The 16,221-nt window shown below is 45.8% G+C and overlaps 1 protein-coding gene across 1 annotated transcript in view; it reads right to left on the bottom strand.

Moving 5' to 3' along the window:
• Nucleotides 1-746: 746 nt before the first annotated feature.
• The window catches only part of PRKG2 (protein kinase cGMP-dependent 2), a 79,744-nt gene continuing 64,269 nt past the window's right edge, over nucleotides 747-16,221 (bottom strand). The window contains exons 12-18 of the mRNA XM_054990004.1: nucleotides 15,887-15,976; nucleotides 10,406-10,547; nucleotides 7,412-7,575; nucleotides 5,173-5,295; nucleotides 3,170-3,232; nucleotides 2,913-2,979; nucleotides 747-1,504 (exon numbers count right to left, since the gene is read on the bottom strand). Of these exons, the coding sequence (XP_054845979.1) occupies nucleotides 1,409-1,504; nucleotides 2,913-2,979; nucleotides 3,170-3,232; nucleotides 5,173-5,295; nucleotides 7,412-7,575; nucleotides 10,406-10,547; nucleotides 15,887-15,976 (745 nt within the window). The 3' untranslated portion in view covers nucleotides 747-1,408. The remainder of the gene's footprint in view (nucleotides 1,505-2,912; nucleotides 2,980-3,169; nucleotides 3,233-5,172; nucleotides 5,296-7,411; nucleotides 7,576-10,405; nucleotides 10,548-15,886; nucleotides 15,977-16,221) is intronic.

Raw genomic sequence — 16,221 nt, forward strand, 5'->3', positions numbered from 1 at the left:
GTCACTGGATTTCTTGATGGAAACTTAACCGGTCTTCTTATAGAGTTCGACAGCTTTTTAGCTCAATCTTGTCCAGTTCTGCTCCTTGCAACAGCTCCCCTCCCACATGGTATTTCCCCATGCAAGTTCCATGATCCCTAATATAACCTTTTGGCTGGTCAAAGGGGATTCCAGTCTCCCTTTTTCTCCAGCCCAAAATTGGGTGTCATATAGCCCAGTATGTTTTAGACAATCAGTCTGGTTTCTGCTGGTATTAGTAGAATTTTTCCCCAAGAATGCATTTCCTGCATTGGCTTTAATACGGTTTGGGTCCAAGGTTGCTTTTTGTAACATCACCTCTTTTGGTGGAGAAGGGCCAGCGATTTCCATTGATTCCCCTCCTCCCCTATAGATCATTTTGTCCTCATGCTTTTCTTGAGGGTCCCCTGACTCCCATTCCCCCAAAGTGGAATTTCGGGGTGGGGCGGCTCAGTGCACTGCAGTTTGAGTGGGGAAGTAAGGAACTTCCATAGCCAACACACCACTTGCAGAAGTTAGGATACAACCCTAAATAAATTGTAGGGCTTCCCTAAACTTCCAGGAGCAAGCTTCTTGCAAGATGTTGGCAGTGGCATAGGGTGATGGGGACAGGAGGGGCGGCCGCCTCGAGCACAGAATTTGGAGGGGCTTGTGATGCGGCTGCTCCCCCCTGCGCCACCACCGCCACAGCGAGCTCCACCGGCTCGGCACCCAGTGAGCCGGCCACGTGCGGGCAGTTGCCCGCACAAGAGCAGCCAGCTCGGCATCCAGCGAGCTCGCTGCGGCCATGTCTTCGGCAATGACGTCACCGGAAGTGACATCATCACGTAAGCCTGGGGAAGATCCCTGCACCGGGCGCCCTGCAGCTACGCTACGCCGCTGGGTGTTGGCTTTGTTTTCTCTGATGGAGGAGAAGAAAAAGGTCACCTACATGAAGCTAATCGGAATGCAACTCTGTTTCTAGCCTCTCTCCCACCACACCTCTGCTGCTCCTTCATTTTTCATCTCCTGGCCCAGCCTTGCTCACAGTGACATTTTATGCAAAACATGCCCAGAGCACAGATGCTGATGTAACGAATGCATCGCGCCCTTCTGCAAGAGACGGATGGAGAATTCAGTCTGCAATTCAGTGTGTGGGGGTGGAGGCGACGCTTTCTGGGCACCTGTCCCCTCCGATTCTGTCCTTCAAAGATAAAACTTGTCATGCACAAACCCTTTGAGGTTACAAAACAAATCAGGGCGTGGTCCCACGTCGCATCGAATCTGATTGTAAAAGTCCTGCAGATGCGAATGCAGCTGGGCAGAGCTCTTAACAAGGGTGTTCGTAATTAGTGCAGACAATCGGTGGCGGTTAATAATGCTGATTTACAAAGGTGTCGCTCTGGTCCTCTTAGAAATCTTTATCCCAGCCTGAAAGCTCGTCCGGTGGGACCCCCTGCTCAGGAGGGTATCTGTCGAAATAGCTGTAATCCATCGGGCCTGAAAGCTGAAGAAGAATGGGAAGAGGCTTAAGTTTAAAGGGACGTAAGAGGAGCTCAGCTGACTCAGACCAGCCTATCTAGCCCAGTATCTTGTTCCGTACAGCAGCCAACCAGCTGCCTTGGGAGGTCAACGAACAGGCCACAGAGGCCGAGGCCTCCCCCAGTTGTTGCCTCCTAGAGCTGGGATGAGGGTGGCCAGATCCCCTTACCCTCCAGGTGGGAGGTTGGAGACCTGGCACTTACCTGTGATTGCTGCCCTCACACCTGCGCAAAACACTGCAGCTCAGTTGCGGGAGGGGGACGTCAGCCCTTTTGCAACAAGGGGCACCAACAACAAGCAATGCGGGATGGGGCATGTGGATACCACCCCCGGGGGCAGCTTTTCCCACCCTCCTGTGGAATTAGCCCAGGGCTTACTCTGTGCACGGACCCTGCGGCACTTGCAGCACCAGCAATGGCTACCCTGCCTTGATGGTGGAGAGTGCAGCCAAATCACAGCTGATTTAGGGAGACCCCTGTTGGGGTTTTCAAGGCAAGAGATGCACAGAGGTGGTTTGCCATTGCCTGCCTCTGCATAGCAACATTGGTCTTCTTTGCAGGTCTCCCATCCAATTAATAACCAGGGCTGACCCTGCTTTGCTTCCAAGATCTGATGGGAGTCAGGCTTGCCTGGGCTATCCAGGTTAGGGCACCTTCTTCCCTTAGCCCCTGCCATTCTTCTCTTTCAGCAACGCTCTTCCTTCTCCCTTTCCTGTCGTCTCCCAATGCTGTCAACACACAGAGTTGGATTCTTCCGACCTCAGGGCTTTTGTACATAGGAACCCCCATAGATCTCTAGCAAAGGACTGGGGATGCTCAAAAGGAGTGCCAAGTTCCCTGTTTCACCAGTGGAAAAGCTGGTCAGCTCCAACACATAGACTGCAAGTTCTGCAGTTTCCAGGACCAGGCGTGCACTGGTTTTAACCTGCTCCCTGCAGTCAGTTGTCAGCTGAGGGGAACGGCTTCTTTTTAATAAAGGAGAGCTTAGATGAGGTCGGAACGGCACTGCAGGGGAAAGAAAGGCTCCTGTCCTCCCCCTGATGCTGTATTCTTGCATGAAAATTGTGAGTGAGGGGAGTTTGGAGTTTGGCGCATCTCCACTCGGAGTAGCAAAGTCAGCAAAATAACTCCCCTCCTAAGTGTTGTTTTAGCACAGGAGGATGGCTTGGGGGACGGCAGGAGCACTCCTTCCCCTTGGGGTGTGCCGTTTGGAGCTTGTCTGAGCTCTCTTTTGTTAAAAAGAGCAGTTCCCTCAATGGACATTTGACTGCAGGGAATACGTTGAAATCGGTGCAGAAGCGTATCATCGAGAGACCCCTGAACGGCGCAGGCAGGCACAAGGAATGCAGTTAAAATGCACGCTGGGTTCATTACCTCTCTTTTTAAAGGCGATGTTATCTTCCTTGCTTTGAGTCCCTCCCAATTGAAACCGTTCAGCCACCTAACAGAGAAGAACACAAAGATCCTGAAAGCTGGCTTTCGCTGGGGGATTATCCTAAACAAAAGGTACATCTTTGCTGAAATATGACAGCATCCCCACTTCAGATTTTAGCTCTCGGAGGAAGATGAACAAAGGTGAGACCCTATTGTTGAGGAGACTTCACGAGTGCCTTTTCTCTCTCTTTCCTTACCTGTGCCTTTTTATATCATGTATCCCATTCTTCAGGTTTCCTAATCTCTCGGTAGGGTTTTGTCTAAAAATAAAAAGAACATTGCACAATATGGACATTTCGTCATTTAGTAACAATGTACCTTCACAGTCACTTACTAGCTTCTCGGTACAATTCAAAGTGCCCCCGGAGGCAAGACTGATGGGAACATGAAGCTGGTGTGCATAACGGTTAGAGTTTTGGATTAGGACCTAGGGCAACCAGATTCAAATATCCATTCTGCCATGGAAGCTGGCCAGGGGACCTTGGGCCGATCATACTCTCAGCCTTACCTAATTGCCGTTGGCTTGTTGTCAAGTGTCAGCCAACAGGCTAAGCACTTAAACCCTTGGGATTTATTTAATACATCCTGATGTGGGAAGTAGCGTGTCAAGACTGGAGGTACCACACCAGGGCTCATGCACCCTTCTGCTATGCAACCATTGACTGCTGCCAGATCAATGTGAGCTATGCAACAGTATCATGTTTTTTACAGTGATGGGCCATGCCAAATCATAATCTTGATGACTCAACTTTCATGAGGACTAACAGCATCTCTGCCTTCAATTGTGGTGGTGGAAAGCGTCACCAAGTCATAGCTGACTTATGGTGACCCCGGTGGGGTTTCCAAGGCAAGAGACTCACAGAAGTGGTTTTGCCATTGCCTACCTCTGCCACCCTTGTCTTCATTGGAGATCTCCCATGCAATTACTATTCAAGGCAGACCCTGCTTAGCTTCCAAGACCTGATGAGATTGGGCTTGCCTGGGCTAGCCACATCAAGTTCAGCCTTCGATTAATTCTACACATTTTGTGGAAGCAGTGGTTTAGATCCAGCTAGCTTTTGCATTGATAAAAAAGGGAGGGAGTGTCCTTTGATCATTTGGTCACCAAAGAGGCCATGTTGGGAATCATTGGACCTGCATCGACAAAAGCCATGTGAGATGGGGCTTTAATGAGGAAGGGAACTGACCAGAATTTGAGCCAAAAAGCTGGCTGCATTCAACCTACTGCCTTAAATGGCTTAAAGACCTGTACTTCAATGCTCAATTTCATGTCAGTTGCCTAGCAACTGCAATGAACAGTTCAATGCAAACAGAGAAACCATACAGGCTTTCTCATAAGCAGTTAGCAGGTGGAAAGTAGCAGCTCAGTTCAGATGTAATGGCAAATCACGGTTTGCTGATACTGGAATAGGTGCAGGGGATGCTTGGAACCACATAATCTTACTTCCCCTTGCATGGCCAGACAACTAGATATTTCTGGGTTCAGAGCAAACAGTTCACAGACAGCATCTTGGATACAACTGGATAAGCCACGGTTTGCACCTTGCCTGCAAATCAAGATTCCAAAGTGGGAGTAAATCCTGGTTTGAAATCGTAGATCAAAGTGAAAGTGAAAAATTAGTTTGCCGGTTCTGATGCAATGACAAAAGTATGGTTTGCCATGAAAGAGGAAATCTCTAATTAGTTGGCCATGTAGGAGGGGCAAGGGGAAGGGAAAGCAGAGAGTATATAAACAGCAAGCCCTGATTGTCCATTACATATAAATTAAGCCTGAAACTTAGCCAGCCAGAGGTATAGAAGGCCTGTTAAAAGATGGGTGTAAGATTTTCCATAGCATGAGCAAATTAGGCCCACCCTTCCAAAAAATGCACCAAGGGGATGAAGCAACTGAACAGCAATAATAAAGCATCACAAGATATCCAATGTAAAGTATTGAACCATTCAAACATCTAATTGTAATAAAAGATCAAGCATCCCGTTCGCCTTAAACCTTAATTTGAGCCACAATCAGTTAAAAGTTGTGAATGTCTGGAAAGCCTATCTAAATAGGGAAGTCTTAAGAAAACAATTTTGCTGAAACAAAGAGTTAGGAAATGTGTGACATTCGAAATGCAACCCTTTCGATTTTGGGTGTCTAACAGAAATGGTAAAGCTGGCTAAAGTATTCTTCTCGTGCTTTAAAAGAAATTGCCCTTCTCACCTGCAGAGACGCCGAATCAAATCTTCAGGTCGCTTTGTTATTATTCTGGGAAAATCCAGCCGTTCAACACCTTTTAGAATCAAATTGTAGGTCATCATTTGATCCACCCCAGAAAATGGAGGACTAGAGGAGAGGTCACGATTTTGAACGTGTTTACAGAAAAAGAAAAGAAAATAGAATGGTTAAGAAGAAAGAGACTGGTAAAACCATGGATTGTTTTTATTAACCAAAAAGCAAATTTCTGGGTCTGTGTTTTAATACATTTGTTTTACTTTTGGTTTTAATTGGTTTTTATGATGCTCTGTTAATTGTTAATTGTTGTAAATAAATAAAAGTAAAGATATAAAGCAGGGCTTTTTTTCAGCTGGAACGTGGTGAAATGGAGTTCCGGAACCTCTTGAAAATGGTTACATGGCTGGTGGCCCCGCCCCCTGATCTCCAGACAGAAGGGAGTTTAGATTGCCCTCTGTGCCATGCGGCGCGGAGGGCAATCTAAATTCCCCTCTGTCTGGAGATCAGGGGGTGGGGCCACTGGCCATGTGACCATTTTCGTCGAGGGCGATTTAAACTTTAAAAAACTCCCCCCTTGTTCCAGCCGACCCAAAGTAATGTCATTGTGCGGTCCTGAGTTCCACCTCTGAGTTCCACCACCTCTTTTCCCAGAAAAAGCCCTGATATAAAGTATATATAAAAATAAAGATATAAAGTATATATAAAGATATGATCGTACGCTCCAAACAGATAACTTAAGGTAGCAACATCATTGTTTGTATAATAGTCCTAAATGAAATAAAAGGAGACTTGTTTTAAACAAAAATGGCCTTCTCTTAAAATAAGCCCCCTTTAATTTGGCATAATATATTAGTGCTGATTAATATTGAAGTGTCCCAAACGTGTCTTAATGATTAAATGACTGATAAATGTTTACTGTTGGGGCAGTTTTATGATCACAGGATGGTAATGTCTCCAGGGAAATTTTATTTTGACTACAATGAAGAAAAAAAAAAACCCTAGCCCAAACACAATTTGATTGAAGAAAAAAGGATGGGCCATCAGTTTGGAATTACTCACCAGGTTAGCTACACAGAACTTTAAATAGCCAGCTTACCATGGAGGCTAGAGTGACAGAGTAAGGTACGTTCAAATCATGAAGCCATGAAGCTCACTCAGTGACTTTTGCCCAATCATTCTGTCAGCCAAACTTTCCTCACACAGCTGTTGTGAGGGCAGAAAGGGCAGAAAGGAGGTGTACACATCTCCCCAAGGGCCTTGTGGGAGGGGTGTAAGAGTCACATTCCCCCAGTGGACGTGGGCGATCCCTGCCCCCAGCCCCCATTGCCTGCCACTGCTCAGAGTGGCAGCAGGAGAAAAATAATTTAAAAACACAGCATTGTGAGTGTTGTCACATAACTTCTGTTTTTAAAAAAGGAAGTGATGTAGGGTAGCTGTAGGAACTGCCAGAAACTCTATGGTAAATTCATAGAGTTTCTACCGATTCCTAGAGCTACTTATGTCACTTTGTTTTTTAAAAACATTACTGAAAGTGATGTGACACCGCAGCTGGCATCACACACTTCCCCTTTTTAGTTATCCCAGAGCCCTCTCTCTGGTTGTTAGGCACTGCTTGGCACTGCCTGGCAACCCTAGAAGGGTGGGATAAACATGTGACAGATGGAGCAGGCACAGTATGAGGGCCAAGCTACAAGTGACGAATGACACAGGTTGGACACTTGTCAGCTTCCCTCATGTTTTGATGGGAAATGTAGGCAGCTTGGCGGAATGTTCGACAAGTGACAGTTGAAAAGTCCATTGGACAGCAGTCAGAGAGCCAAGCTGCAAGACCAGGATGCCTACATTTCCCATCAAAACTTGAGGGAAGCTGACAAGTGTCCAACCTGTGTTATTCATAGCTTGGCCCTGAGTCTAATTTGCAATGGTTCTCCAGTTTCTCCAAATGTCCTTCCTAGCTGTGCTGCAGAAGGTCTTTTTAACAGGAGATATCTGAAGGCTCATGCAGAAGGTCATTCCTAACTACAGTTTGTGATCCTTGTAACTGGAGATGCCAGTTAATTGAACTGGGACTTCTGTGTACAAGAAGTATCAACATGCTGTTTCACTGCACCCCAACATATGACAGTCGGGGAAAAACACTGAACAAAAATAAACTATTTGTGAAAACTGCTTAAGTCATAAAAGGCTGAAAAGCACTGACATCTGGAATGATTTACTTGTCACTTACTTTCCCGTGAGCAATTCATAAACTAGTATTCCAAGTGACCAGAAATCCACACTGAAATCATGCCCTTTATTCAGAATGACTTCAGGAGCAACGTACTCAGGCGTGCCACAAAAGGTCCAGGTCTTTTGACCAGGTCCAATCTTCTTAGCAAAGCCAAAATCAACCTTACGGGAAAGAGCAGAATTCACAGATTAGATGGTGCATATTCCTGTCCGTTTTAAGAAAATGTTCCAGTATTTAGAACAGAATTTTACATGAAGAGTACTGTGTTCTATTTTCTCAAAAACATCGCTTTCTTTTTAGTTATACTGAAAAATTTAATGCTTCTCCTTTCATAGTGCTTCTGAAAGTGGTGCGCAATTCTTTTTTGTTTTAAGGCAGATTTTAACCTAAATTCTTCTCTTCCATGACAGCATTTTCCTTTTGAGAAAGAGTACCAGGCAGCACCACAAAATGGCTGCCATGTAGGGACAAGGCCAGTCACAAAAATGGCTACCATGGACTGGACTATATAAAATTCCTGTCAGAGGTTAGGGCCAGCTACAGAATGCTGGCATAGGGTTGCTGAAGCAAGAGGCCTCCCACTGGCGTACCTGGTCCGCCCCCCCCCCCACGAGTAGGTTGGGAGGATGGCAAAACAAAAACAAAAACGTGATGATTCTGGCATGAAGTGCATAATGTCACTTCTGGCATGAAGTGAATAATCCTGTTGCATGAGAGCTAGGATTTAGGGTTGCCAGACCCCTGATGGGGGTGGGGGATCTCCCGCTCCCAGCCTCTGCCCTCTGCCACCACTCACCTGGCCGGTGGAGGGAAATGGATCGGGAAACAGGCCAGGAGGCAAAAAAATAAAATGGGCCCCTGTGAAGAGCGGGAGCATGCCTGCCGCTGGGCACGATGATGTCTCTTCCAGAAGTGACAACATTGTGGCTTCTGGGATCATGCACACATGAAAAGGTTCTTCCAAGGTAAGTACCAGGTCCTCCTACCAGGGTTGGACCTGGTACTTCCAAGGTAAGTACCAGGTCCAACCCTACTAGGATTCTCCTGAAACTCTATGGTTTTACCACAGAGTTTCCGTGGGATCCTAGAATGATGTTGTATGTCAAAGCAATGCACGTTTGAAAGTTTCTGCCTCCAGAAACCACTGGGAGGTTTCACAAAATGTTATAAGGTTCCAAGCCAGGTGCCCTCCTATGAAGAAGACAACAGATTCTGAATGGACACTTCCTGAAGCCCCTCCTGAGTTCTTCTAAAGCTCCCCCTTTCTCCAAGGAAATGGAGGAAAGCAAGGATCAGTGCTCTACTTTGAGAAAGGGACTCTGGTTTCCCTGTGAGACCACAAGAAGAGGTTGCCATGCCCAGAAACATACGACAGGACCAGGGGAGGGTGCTGACCAGTGGCTGGACCAGGGGAGGGTGCTCAGCAGTGACAGGACCACGGGAGGGTGCTCAGCTGGTACGGAGTGACTAGAAGGTCCCTGGTTTTTTTTGTTCCATATAAGCGTCTTTGGATTTTATCACCACGATTCAACAAGAAAGCAGGAAACACTCAGTACGTATCATGCTACCTTAGGTGCCATTTTGGGGATTGTTGGCCTCCTCTGTTTTGTAATCGGCGAGGTCTGCAGATCTTCCACAGTTACAACTGATTTCCAGATCACAGAGATTAGTTTCCCTGAAGAAAATGGCTGCTTTGGAGGGTGGACTCTATGTAGGGTTGCTGGGCCATTCAGGCGATCAGCAGGAGGGAGGGCAGTGCTCACCTGGACTTCCCTCATTATCCCTCCTGGCCCCCACGTGCGATGACATCACTTCTGGGCCAGAAACGCGTGTCCATTTGCCCAGGCCACCTGCTGATAGTGGATGATCACTAGGTAGCCTGCCTCCCCCTGCCAATCACTAGCAATTAGCAGGCAGAGAGGCAAACTGCTGGGAGTTTGCCCGCCACTGGCTGGCACCTGGCAACCCTAACTCTGTGGCACAGCTCCCTTCCCAAATGCTACGCTCCCCATGCTCGACCCCCAAATCTCCAGGAATTTCCCAAGTTGGCAACCCGGCAAGAGCCTCACAAGTTCTCCAGTGTACCCCTGTTGCACCAGATAAGTCTCAACACTAGCACTGCTCTTGTTACGTGGTTGTAGAAAATTACGAATGAGCATCTCCGAAGACATGGGTAAATTTGGTCTGCAATCACCTTTACAGAAGGGTCACTGTGAGAGGGGGCATGAAGACGGCAGGCTGGGCTCCATCCTCCCCTTTCCCACAGACGACCTTCCCTCCATACACCACGCTTGCCTCTGGGTTTGCAACTGGTACTTCTCAGTTGGCCAGATCTGGCCCTGCTGCCTCCATGGTCTCTAATCCCTATCTATCTATCTATCTATCTATCTATCTACCTACCTACCTACCTACCTACCTACCTACCTACCTACCTACCTACCTACCTACCTATCAAATTTGTAGTCCGCTCTTCCTGCAAACAGGCTCAGAGTGGATCACGTCAATTTAAAAATATGAAGATGAGCAATTAAAACTGGTAGTGTAAAAAAAGCAGTTGCAGTTTGACAACCCACCCTCAGCAGCGCACACTGCACAATCCCACATATAGTCATTTGGGCCCAGTATGAGGCCAGAGAGAAGACCTCTTTGTCTCAACTACCAAAGACCCGGTAGAACATCTCCTAGTGTAATTCCTGCCCACATTATGATTTTGTTCAATCAAATTCATCTGCAGGAACATGGAAACTGTTGCATGAGAAGCAACTGTGAGATGGGGGGTGGATCAGTATACCCAGGGAAGGTAGACCCCCCCAATATAAACACTCCTTTCTAAACCACGAGAGAAGGAGTCTGTGCTCCAGTGTACTAGGACTCCGAGAATTAAATAATCTTCCATTCCCCTTTGGCAGATACATCACCAGATGCAAAATAAGCCTCTCTCTGCCATGCAGCTATAAACAGTTTCCATTTTATTTTGATTTTTAAACTTACCAGTTTTATATATCCTTGGGCATCCAGAATTAAATTTTCTGGCTTCAGGTCCCTGTAGATAACATTGATGTGATGCAAATATTCAACCGCTTCTGTCACACACCCAACGCAGAACTTTGCAGTGGTTTCGTCAAAGCTGCCTCTAGAACAGAGTAACCATTTTCCTTTTATCTCTCCAGTTAAAGACAGGCTACATGGGATGCATGGAGTACCGGTTGGGTGTTTGCCCAGCATTGCTAATTTGGAGGGAGAACACATTTACTGGGAAGAATCTGTGAATGGAGGGGGCTTAACTCTTCCCTTGCCGCAGAAAAAAGGGCACAGCCTCTCGGAGGGCACACAGAGTATATAACCAATGTTACTTAATTCCTTTTTATTTTTTATATTATAAAGTGTTTATGTGCAGAAAGTGCTCAATTACTGTATAAATATTGTCTGAATCAATCACTCATTATGAACAACCATATACTGAATAACATGAAGAGGAAGTCACTATATCAATGCTATGTACATATACACCACTGGTACAGGAAAATTCAATTATTCATTTTCGTAAATAGTAATCCAAATTTTTCTTTTTCTTTCAGTTGTCTGAAGTTGACTTCAATTGTCGGCTGTGCCTTCAGAAATTTCTTCTTATTTTGTTGTCTTAAAGTCAATAAAGTTCATAGTACTGAGCAGGGCTTTTTTTCTGGGAAAAGAGGTGGTGGAACTCAGCGAGTTGCCAGCTACAGGGGGCAACTCTTGGCGGGAGGTGATGCCCCTGGTACCACATGTGTGTGCGCAAAGTGCACACATGCTCCCAGGGCCAATGACGTCACTTTGGGTCAGCTGGAACAAGGGGGGAGCTTTTAAAAGTTTCACCCTCGGCGAAAATGGTCACATGGCTGGTGGCCCCACCCGCTGATCTCCAGACAGAGGGGAGTTTAGATTGCCCTCCGTGCCACTCGGCAGTGCGGAGGGCAATCTCAACTCCCCTCTGTCTGGAGATCAGGGGGCGGGGCCACCAGCCATGTGACCATTTTCAAGAGGTTCCAGAACTCCATTCCACCGTGTTCCAGCTGAAAAAAAGCCCTGGTACTGAGGCTGTGCCCTTGTTTCTGCTGGACTTTGGTCGGAGGGGTTCTCTCTTTTTCTGTGTGGACTCTTCCCTGCAAAACCATCTACTCCACTTAGACACATAATTTTCTCTCCCCAGCCTGGCTCCAATTCATTCTAATCCTGGGAACAATAGCTGTTTCCACACGTCTTACCTGCCTGAGGAACATTGTGCGAAAGACCCAGAAGACAGCATCTTCTCATGCGAAATCGCGCCAGGAAGACGCTGTTATCTGGGAGTTTTGTGCAATTTCGCTATTAGGAGAGAGAACTGAGAGATGTGGGAGCAGTCAAGCACCCTCCCTTCTACTCATTTCCCCCCATCACAGACACAGTTTTATGTGGGTTTAGGAACATATTTTCTGAGGTAATGTATGGTCTTGGCCTACGGCTCATGGATGACAAGATCTGAATCAGGAAAATGGTACTGGAGAGAAGGCTTAAACCTTTTCCTCTTTTCCCAGGCACTGTGGTCCTGATGGGAATCGAGTCCTGTTTTTTAACAAAGAAGAAAATACTGGACGTTCCATGACGTTCTCATTGCCCTGGCAGGTTTGACCCTCAGTCTGTTCACCAATACGCTATGCCAGCTCAGGCATGTTTGCTTTTTTAAAAATGAATTATGTAACTAAAACAGTGAATTAGGCCCAAACTCCTGACAATTGAAGAACTTTTGCAGAAACACATCCTATTCCTTCCGGCATTCTTCCCCACCTAAAATCCCTGGATGTCTTTCCCCATAATCTCTCATTGCTGCGGGTCAGGAGACCCTTGAGAACAATATTCCATGCAGCTTGGGAGAAGAGGCTGAAGCATGGAGGGGTCACTGGACTAGGGTTGTCTGTTCTGGGTTGGAAAATTCCTGAAGGAGAAAGACTGAGGGTGGAGCCTGGGAGGGCAGGATTTGGGGAGGAGAAAGACTTCAGTGGGGCATAAGACCATAGAGTCCACCCTTCAAAGCAGCCCTTTCTCCGGGGGAACTAATCTTTGTAGTTTGGAGACCAGCTGTAATTCTGGGAGATCTCCAGGACCCACCTGGAGGTTGGCAACCCTGAACAACATTACTCCTCTTGCTCTTATCCAAGATTTTTAAGCTACCGTATTTGGGTCACTCATAACTGGTATGATCGGCGATCTCTCTCTCCCCTTAGAATTCCAAAACCTCCCTGTCATATCCGTTTCTGCTGCTCTTTGAGCAAAAGAGCTTACATTTATGACACCAAGTAAAATCAATCATGAAGTGCAATAATCTTTGTAACAGTGGAGGGAATTTGGTAAAAATTGCAAAATATAAATTTTAATGATTTTTTTTTATAAGGTGGTATTGAAATAGAGCCTTCGGCGCTCTGAATGAAGGAGGAAGACTGAGTTTAAGGAATGAAATAAATAAAGCCCCACTGAGTCCACAGAGAGGCGATTATATTTAAACATGCATGGGATATGACTGCATATCTCAGTAAAAACATTGATGTTGGCAGGGCTTTTTTTTGAGGGGGAACGCTCCGGAATGCCGTTCCAGAAGCTCTAGAATCTGCCCATGTGATTCCTTCCTCCTTCAGCCCTGCAGGCTTTACAGAGGAGGTTAAGCTGCTTTGAGTTCATTCTGCTTTCTTGAGTGAGAGAGAGAGAGAGCGCAAGCAGATGCTGCTTGGGCCTGGCGCTGGCTCTGCAGAGGAGGCTTAGCTGCTTTAAGTTCATTCTGCTTTTTTCCCATTCCTCTGTGAGTGAGTGAGTGAGTGAGTGAGTGAGTGAGTGAGTGAGAGAGAGAGAGAGAGAGAGAGAGAGAGAGAGAGAGAGAGAGAGAGAGAGAGAGAGAGAGAGAGAACTGGGGTCCGGCAGGAGCTCTGCAGAGGAGGCTTCGCTGCTTTGAGTTCATTCTGCCTTTTTTCATTCGTGAGTGAGAGAGAGAGCGAGTGCAAGAAGACCTGCTGGGGCCAGCTTTCCAGAGGAGGCTTAGCTACTTTCTGCTTTCATTTCATTCAGGGGTTTCTGTGTATGTGTCCTGTTTGAGTTCATTCTGTTTTATTTTCATTGGGGGAGTGGGTGGGTGGGACTGTGTGTGTATGTGTGCTGCTCTGAGTTCATTTCAGGGGGGTGGGGCCGTGTGTGCTGCTTTGAGTTCATTCTGCTTTCTTTTCATGGGGGTGGGTGGGGCTGTGCATGTATGTGTGTGTGTTGCTTTCATTCTTTTGCTTGACTGAAGTTGACATTGTTATGGTTCCCACGCTTTTGAATGCAGATTGGTTCTGTGTTAGTTAAATATATCAGTTATGGTTATTTGTATTAGTTAGAATATCAGTTATGGTTATTCCAGTTTTATGCTAGGAATGGATAGCTGTGTCCAAGTCACAGAAGGCTTTCATCAATATATTCGTCAGCATATAGGTGTTCTTATGTCTTAATAGGTGTAACTCAAATGGTTCTCCCCACCCTCAGCTGATTAACATCATTGAAATTGCAGTGGACATATGGGTGTTAAGGAATTTTTAATGAATATTGTTTGTCTGGGACACTGGAATATTTATGAGCATTTCACAATGTCACAACAGCGTAGCCATTGGTAAGGTAGAGTTGGCAGGAAACAAAAAAAAGCCATTTTAAACTAAGTATAAATCTAACGCAGCTAAAGTTGAGTATCTAATTTTGAATTGCTCCAGTAAAGCAAAACCCTCCCTGAAAATCTGAAAATTCAATATTCATTAATTAGGAATTTCAGGGCCAAGCTACAAGTGACGAATGACACAGGTTGGACACTTGTCAGCTTCCCTCAAGTTTTTGATGGGAAATGTAGGCATCCTGGTCTTGCAGCTTGGCTCTCCGACTGCTGTCCAATGGACTTTTCAACTGCCACTTGTCCAACATTCTGCCAAGCTGCCTACATTTCCCATCAAAACTTGAGGGAAGCTGACAAGTGTCCAACCTGTGTCATTTGTCACTTGTAGTTTGACCCTCAGACTTTGTGGAATTTTGAGAAAGAATTTTAGAATTTTTCTTTCTACGCTGGCAGAGAGAATCTGTTAGAATTTAGATTTGTGAGATGGGTTTTGGATTTTTAGAGGCCCCCTCCTTCTTGCATATTTTAAAATATAATTCCAAAGAAATGAAATGTTTGGGAAAGGGAATGGAAGATTTCACTTTTTGTAGAGAATACAGAAAGAAAAAAACCCTTTCTTGTAATAGTGTAATTTCCCAAGCTTACTAACATTTATCTCGTTGTAATTGTGTTGGGTTCCGGGAAGCAGCGCCATTTCTGGGAGTGACGTCACTTCCGGGAGTGATGTCACCACACATTTTTGGGAGCGTGTGTGCGTGCTTCCCACTCACACATGTGATAATAGATAGTTCCACCACCTCTTTTCCCAGAAAAAAAAGCTCTGGATGTTAGCATGGCAGCTCCAAGATGGAGAGTTGAATCCTATGTTTTCAACAATGTACATGTCTGCACACGTACATTTTCTGTCTGTACACCTTGTGAAATGGTCTGCCAGATGAAGTTAGGAAAGCTCTTTAGAGCTGAGACAAACCAACTCTATGACTTTCAATGCATGCAAGGTCAGCCTGTTCAACTAGGATTAAATCCTGAATGGAAGATGTATTAACATTCACTGACTCTGCATTCAATAGCAGGACTTTCAAGCTTGGTGGTTGTATGATACAAAAAACAAGCTCACTGAGGTTGGGCAAAGGACCAGAAGAAAGCCTGTGAATATTTTAGCTTCAGGTGAGCAGCCATGTTGGTCTGCAGTAGAACAGCAGATGAGAGTCCAGTGGCACCTTAGAGACCAACTAGATTTTCAAGGTATCAGCTTTCGAGTCAAAACTCCTTTCTTCTTGCTGATTTCTAAGGTGTCATTGGACTCCAACCCTGCTGGAAAAGTTTTAGTCTTCTCTGGCTAATTCAATTCTAGCATTGTACTTTCTTCTGACTTATATAGCGGAGGTGCTAAAATTAGTGGTGCCCTCATACATCCGCCTCCAGTCCAATTTCCCAAGCACATTCTATCTCTGGTGCAAGAAATAGCAGACGGAAGAATAATCAATAGACTATCTAGAGGAAAGGTGCAAGATAATAAATCAAGCTTGTGGGGAAGAAAGAAATCACCCCTCCTATAGGCTCATTTCCATCTTAAAAAGAGTTCTAAAGGGTCTCCTGGGAAACCTTTCTGACCACAGGCGGCATTCAAAAATATGAAATTCTGTAGATGAGAGACAGAACAGCTCTATCAAACTGCCCTTCAAGCTTCCAAAATGCTGTCATCTCTCCGCAGTCAGACCAATCTAATATGGCACGGGTCTTAAGAGCTGTGTTTTGAAGCACCCCTTTGTCCCTTTAATCTTCACACAGAAAATGCCAGAGGCTGAACAAGAAAGGTCTGATGTTACCTGTCCCTCAGGATACTCCACAGTTCGCCTCCAAGACAGGCTTCCAAGAGCATGTAAACATATTTGTTGTCTTTGAAAGTGCGGTACAATCTGCGGCAAAGTGAAATAAGGTCAGTGAGCGAAATCCCAACTGTTCTGGTTCAATTTTTTTTAAAAAAATTAGCATCCAGGCAGAACAGTCCCTTCTCAGCTTCGTCTCCAGCAAGGATTGTGTGTGTGTGTGTGTGAGCACGCGTGCATGCAAAGGCCTTTCTCTCCAAAGAGGCTTACATCGTTCTCCTCTCCTCCATTTTATCCTCACAACAACCCTGTGAGGTAGGCTAGGCCAAGACAGT

The sequence above is a fragment of the Eublepharis macularius genome, chromosome 10 (genome assembly GCF_028583425.1).
Source record: "Eublepharis macularius isolate TG4126 chromosome 10, MPM_Emac_v1.0, whole genome shotgun sequence".
Taxonomy (NCBI): Eukaryota; Metazoa; Chordata; class Lepidosauria; order Squamata; family Eublepharidae; genus Eublepharis; species Eublepharis macularius.